The sequence below is a fragment of the Helianthus annuus genome, chromosome 3, assembly GCF_002127325.2.
Source record: "Helianthus annuus cultivar XRQ/B chromosome 3, HanXRQr2.0-SUNRISE, whole genome shotgun sequence".
Lineage (NCBI taxonomy): Eukaryota > Viridiplantae > Streptophyta > Magnoliopsida > Asterales > Asteraceae > Helianthus > Helianthus annuus.
The window spans coordinates 37,313,638-37,320,045 of record NC_035435.2 but is presented as its reverse complement, the minus strand read 5'-3'; the positions used below and the strand labels follow the sequence as shown (position 1 = coordinate 37,320,045).

Here is a 6,408-nt window from a genome sequence, read left to right as displayed (position 1 = left end):
TAATATTAGAGATTAATCTATACATTAATAATATTAATTTAATATATAAATGAATTAAATAAAAGAATGCCATATGACATTAGATGGAAATAAATGAAAATAAAAAAATACCGTATGGCATTAGATGTATTTTTTTAGTATTAAATTAGATTTGTATTCATATATATGACTATCAGGATTCAGGACTTCAAATTTTGATGTTATGAGTAATGAGAACTTAAGTCTCACGGTGCTATAAATTAATGGTATAAGGAATGAGAACTTAAGTCTTACGGTGCTATAAATTAAAATAATGTCTTCACACAGAAAGTCATAAGTGGCATGTTGTGGGCGAAAGAATTTGAACATCTTATATACGAAAAGTCTAAGAGCCACCAGCAGCAGCCATACAATGTTTACTTAAAAGTGTTGAATTTATTTATTATTAATTAGACAAACAACACACACTTGACGCAGCCTATAAATATGATCCAACTTATTTCCGTTGAAATCAATCTCCTTATCTATCCCCTTGTGTATTATTACTAAACGAACGCTAAACAATGGCTTCCTCTAGTGCTTTGAAGGGTATGTTTATGATCTCGCCTCTAGCGAAAGAAGGTTACGGTTCTAGTTTGCTTAATCCATCCGCAAATGCAGCCGCCCAGCCAAGCAAGCGAAAGGTTGCCCTTTTTGTATTTAACGTTACGTTATTGTAATTAACAAGTTTATTATACTTATGACCGAACTACACATCATTACGCATGTTTTTTTTTTTTAATTCGTTTCCAACTTGAAAAAAATGAGACAAAGTTAAATAATCATATAGTTTCAACAATGAATTTACGTCTTACCTATCTTTGAGGTAGCTTTTGCATCCCCCGTAACAAGTGTTAACGATCCGTTATTTTATTAGTTTACTGGTATCGTGGCTGTCGCAAAGGAGAATGCGGCTAATGAAACCGTACAAATAAAAAGAGTGAATGGGGGACCGTCTACTGTCCTCAGGTATACGGGGGAGAAACCGGCCACACCGATCTTGGACACCATCGATGAACCAATACATATGACAAGTCTTGGAGTCGAGGTAAATTTCTAAAATTTCTTTATTTTTTTTTTTTGTTTTGTTTTTTTTTTTTTTTTTTTTAACTCTTTTGATTCTTTGTAAGTTCCGCATATCCATGGCCTAGTAGGGACAAATCTTTTCACTTGATCTTATATTTTCAGTTTAACTTTTTATTTATTGATGTTTTCTCTAATAACTAATGTAATGTCAACTTTATGTTTGTTCACATGCTACTTTTGGTCAGGGTAATATTTTAAGTTTTATCATTAATTAAAGTATGATTTATGAAACTCTTTAAACGAAAGGGCTTTGTAAGATTATTTTTTAGGCACTAATTAGAAATCAAACTCGGTTTAAATTCAATATTTAATGGGTCCCATGCAACATATTTAGGAGTCTGATGAATATAACATTCTATCACAACCCAAGTCCATGCACGCATTATTTCTTTTATTGTCAGCCACCCTTTTTTGACGATTTAAGAAGACTTTTTCATAACAGTTTAACAAACATTGTATATTAAATATTTTTTAGTGAGTTATATCAATTCTATATTTTTTATAATACGTAAAAACTAGGTTTTAATATTATAATAAAAAATAATAAAAATTTATATACATTTTCCTTAAAAAATCAGGTTTAAGAGTTTTAAGTTTCTAAATCACTAACAATTAAATTTTATGTACTTGTAAGTTTTTAAATAACTTTTACACATGTCATCCTATCATTCGATGAGCTTGTTTATAATATAGATTTTTTTTCGAACGGTGAGAATCTATAATTTATTGTGAGAGAGATCTTACACCCTTCTAAACAGAGGATCCTAACCCGCTCAGGTCGGACTATATTGTCTTAACCGAGCCCACGCTCACGTCAGAGTTTGACTAACAGCGTTCCTCGGAAAACCATACCACCCACTATCATACGATGAACTTGTTTATAATATAGATTTTGAATGGTTATTTTGTTGCCTTTCTTGTTAACATGATTATATGTGTCATGGGTTAAGATGAAGGGCATGGTGATGGAGTCATGGGTCACAAATTATATAGAAAGTGATTCTAAACTATTATTATCTAATATTTTCACAATATTATGCTCTATAGGAACTCGAAAGACTGGCTGATGAGCTTCGAGAAGAGATCGTCTATACGGTTTCTAAGACCGGGGGTCATCTGAGCTCAAATTTAGGAGTGGCCGAACTAACCGTCTCACTCCACCATGTTTTCAACACCCCCAAGGACAAGATCATTTGGGATGTTGGCCACCAGGTGACAACCAACTTCACTAGACCTATCTTTTAATCATGCAAACATTCATAAATGGTTATGTGTGACAACTTATTTTGGTAATGCAGTCCTACCCACATAAGATATTGACCGGGAGGCGATCGAAAATGGGGACAATTCGACAAACAGGTGGACTTGCGGGTTTCCCAAAAAGAGATGAGAGTAAACATGACGCCTTTGGTGTTGGTCATAGCTCGACTAGCATTTCTGCGGGTTTAGGTAACTTCTCTAACTTATATATTTGTATACAAGGAAACGTCGTAATTTTTATTTACTTATAGTCTTAATTTCTGCGGGTTTAGGTAACTTCTCTAACATGACTCGTTATTTTTATTAAACTTTTTTAAAATTGTCAACTTAAGTATACCTGTTTACTTAATTTGGTTGGACATATTAACTCATAAACTGATTACTTTTCCGTTATTTTTATGCAGTGTATAATTATTTGAAAACAATAAACAGGATTACCTAAGACTAAATTATACAATATGATAAAATCACAAGAAACATAGAAAGCATTGTTAATATTGCGAGACATTAAATAAACTAATAGAATTACTTGTAGAACAATAAAAAAGAATGGTGCTTTATTACTGAAACAATTACGTGACACAATAAGATGAAATAAGTTGTCAGGTTTAGGTTTATGACAACATGATATGAAATATTGTATGTATGTGTGTTATCTTTTATGTTGTCAATATTTTACTAACTTTATTCATATTTTTTTCTACCAGGAATGGCCGTTGGTCGAGACTTGTTGGGAAAAGACAACCATGTAATTGCGGTGATTGGAGACGGAGCCATGACTGCAGGACAAGCATACGAAGCTATGAACAATGCTGGTGGTGTGGAGTCCAATCTAATCATAGTTTTGAACGACAACCGCCAAGTCTCCCTTCCAACCGCGAATCTTGATGGTCCGTGCCCACCAGTTGGTGCTCTTAGTCGATCCCTCACAAGGCTACAAACTAGTAGAAAGTTCCGCCAACTACGTGAAGTCGTTAAGGTACAATCTCTTTCTATCACTACTAGAAAACCGGGAAATTTCCTATGAAACTTTCATAGGAAAAAAAAAAGCATTAAAATACTTGATATTTCCAACGCAACACCAACGAGGCATAAAACCCTAACTTAGTAACACTATACCGGCGACATATTGACAAAACTAAAAACCCTAAGTAATGCGTTGGAAAATTCCAACCCTTTTCGGACCAAAATAAGTAATGCCAGTTTTCTAGTAGTGTATATTATACAACCGTTTTACATCAAAGTAAAAAAAATCTTGACATATATATATCCACATGTTTACATAAATAGGGGTGACAAAAATAAGTAATACCCGTTTTCTAGTAATGTTCTTATATAATGGTTTTGCATCATAGTGACAAAATAATGACATATCCAACTCTTGTCACAAATAGGGGGTGACAAAGAATTTAGGAGAACAAACACATGAAGTAGCAGCCAAAATGGACTCTTACATGAGGGGAATGATGGGTGGTCAAGGAGCTTCAATGTTTGAAGAGCTTGGGCTCTATTATGTTGGCCCTGTGGATGGACACAATGTTGAGGATCTTGTCTATGTTTTCAACAAGATCAAGTCAATGCCAAATCCAGGACCAGTTCTAGTTCACATTGTTACTGAGAAAGGCAAAGGCTACCCTCCAGCCGAAATTGCAGACGATAAGATGCATGGAGTTGTGAAATTTGACACGCAATCAGGGAAGCAGTTGAAAACAAAGGGTAAGACTGTATCGTATACACAATATTTTGCGGATGCTTTGGTCGCTGAGGCCGAAAGAGATGACCAAATAGTTGCTATTCATGCGGCTATGGGAGGAGGCACCGGTCTTAATACGTTCGAAAATAAGTTTCCAAAGAGGTGTTTCGATGTTGGCATAGCTGAGCAGCATGCGGTCACCTTTGCTGCGGGTTTGGCAACCGAAGGGCTCAAACCATTTTGTGCTATTTATTCTTCCTTTCTCCAAAGAGGTTACGATCAAGTAAGTCCATTAGTACATTATATATTAAGTTTTTTTTTTTCTTTTTCTGTAATGTAAATGTATTTGAGGATGCATGTAGTCCATTAGTACATGATGTTAACCAATGTAATGGTATTTCGTGATGCAGGTAGTTCATGATGTTGATCTTCAAAAGCTTCCAGTGAGATTCGCATTGGATCGGGCTGGTTTGGTAGGCGCGGATGGTCCTACTCATTGTGGTGCATTTGATACAACCTTTATGGCCTGTTTACCAAACATGGTGGTGATGGCTCCTTCTGATGAGTCCGAACTAATGCATATGGTTGCAACAGCTGCGGCCATAGATGACCGTCCCAGCTGCTTTAGGTACCCCAGAGGCAATGGCATAGGCTCACTACTCCCACCAAATAACAAAGGAACTCCACTTGAGGTACGTGAGTTTGTGTGTAATGAAAGTATAATCACCTAATATACACCATTTTCCAAAGGAAATGTACTATTGGGCCTGACAACTGGGCCACACAAGCTCACCCAATAATACATATCTTGGGCTCTAGAAAAGAGGCATGATAGCCCGGCCCAACACTCCGAAAAAATCTTTTTTAGCACAACCGACCATATATAACAAAAACACCAATACTAATCTTGCTTGATCTAACATGTCATTCATTTCTAAAAGGTTGGAAGAGGCAGAATACTTAAGCAGGGAAGTAGAGTGGCCTTATTGGGATATGGAACCATAGTGCAAAGTTGTTTAGCCGCAAGCGAGCTTCTTAAAGAGCTTGGAATCTCAGTGACAGTCGCAGATGCACGATTTTGCAAGCCGTTAGATGGAAGATTAATAAGACAACTAGCGAAAGAACACGAGGTCCTCATCACTCTTGAAGAAGGTTCCATTGGAGGATTCAGCTCACATGTTGCACATTACATGGCCTTGAATGGTTTACTTGATGGAAACCTCAAGGTATATGCTTGTTACACTTTCTTCCTTTCGCCAGAAATATTTTTGGTTACTAGTTTTTATCTTATATTGTTATATAAAACAATTCAATCCAAACTTATCTATATTTGTGCTTTCTCTTATGTTTTAGTGGAGGGCTATGACATTACCTGATCGATATATCGAACATGGGGATCAAACATACCAGATTGAGGAGGCCGGTCTTGCCCCAAAACATATTGCTGCACAAGTTTTATCGTTAATCGGAAATAACAAGGAGAGTGTGCACCTTATCAATGTATAGTTTACTGGACAACGCCAAAGCCTTTCAAGAGTCTCTTTTACCCATATACGACCAAATCAGCTCAGTTAACCATAATGAAGCTAAAGTTATATCAAATAATTCCATGGTGGAATACATGTAACATGCATATTTGCTAAATATTCTTTAATTGTGTAATTTGTTGTTCTTTAATAAACAATGTGTTACCAATGTGGAGTCTCCATGGTGCTAAAGAAGAAAGCATTTCTCTTTACATTGATGTGAAACTAGATGATATGACAATAATAAAATCACATAAAATTCATTAAACGAGTAAATTACAAAACCTGTCCTTTATGTTGACACTAGATTGCAAAGTGTATCCTTTATCTTCAAAAAGTACAAAAAAACGTACTCGATGTTTGCAAACCCTTGCATATTATGTGCTTTAACCATAACTCAGTTATTTTTTCATGGTTAAATCTTACCAAGTGAACCATACATAAGGGGTTTTTGGTCATTTTACCCTAAATGCATTATAAATATATATCCAACACACATAATCTCCCTATCTATCTCAACTCTCTCTCTAACATTAGGAACCACCGACCCTCATCAAGCATCACCACCACCCGACGACCACCACCACCACCTGCCCCTACCACCACCACCACCCACTTGATTCCATCGCTGCAAACAAACCCAATGCCGCATTCAAACAAACCCCAAACAAATCTAGATCTGAACTCTAGATCCGTAGGCGGTGGTCGGGTTTAGAGAGAGGGATGAGAGGATGGTGGTCGGGTTTCTCTGCCGTGACAGGCTCAAAAGAGGATGGAAAAGAGGGCTCAAAGTTGACTTGGAACAACTCAAAATTGGTTCTGAAA

At 36.2% G+C, this 6,408-nt stretch overlaps 1 protein-coding gene across 1 annotated transcript; it reads left to right on the top strand.

Moving 5' to 3' along the window:
* The first annotated feature begins 464 nt into the window (after positions 1-464).
* On the top strand, positions 465-5,752 carry LOC110915577 (probable 1-deoxy-D-xylulose-5-phosphate synthase 2, chloroplastic). Its single transcript, XM_022160302.2, has 9 exons — positions 465-662; positions 896-1,066; positions 2,152-2,316; positions 2,403-2,553; positions 3,072-3,343; positions 3,759-4,340; positions 4,468-4,749; positions 4,999-5,283; positions 5,411-5,752. The coding sequence occupies exons 1-9, from the start codon at positions 543-545 to the stop codon at positions 5,561-5,563; spliced, it is 2,181 nt and encodes a 726-aa protein (XP_022015994.1). The 5' UTR covers positions 465-542; the 3' UTR covers positions 5,564-5,752.
* Positions 5,753-6,408: the final 656 nt, after the last annotated feature.

Bases quoted from the DNA above. Each gene is read 5' to 3' on its own strand.
- LOC110915577 (XM_022160302.2), top strand. From the start codon at position 543: ATGGCTTCCTCTAGTGCTTTGAAGGGTATGTTTATGATCTCGCCTCTA. The intron at 1,067-2,151 runs GTAAATTTCTAA...TATGCTCTATAG, and splicing joins TGACAAGTCTTGGAGTCGAG to GAACTCGAAAGACTGGCTGA. The intron at 4,750-4,998 runs GTACGTGAGTTT...CATTTCTAAAAG, and splicing joins ACAAAGGAACTCCACTTGAG to GTTGGAAGAGGCAGAATACT.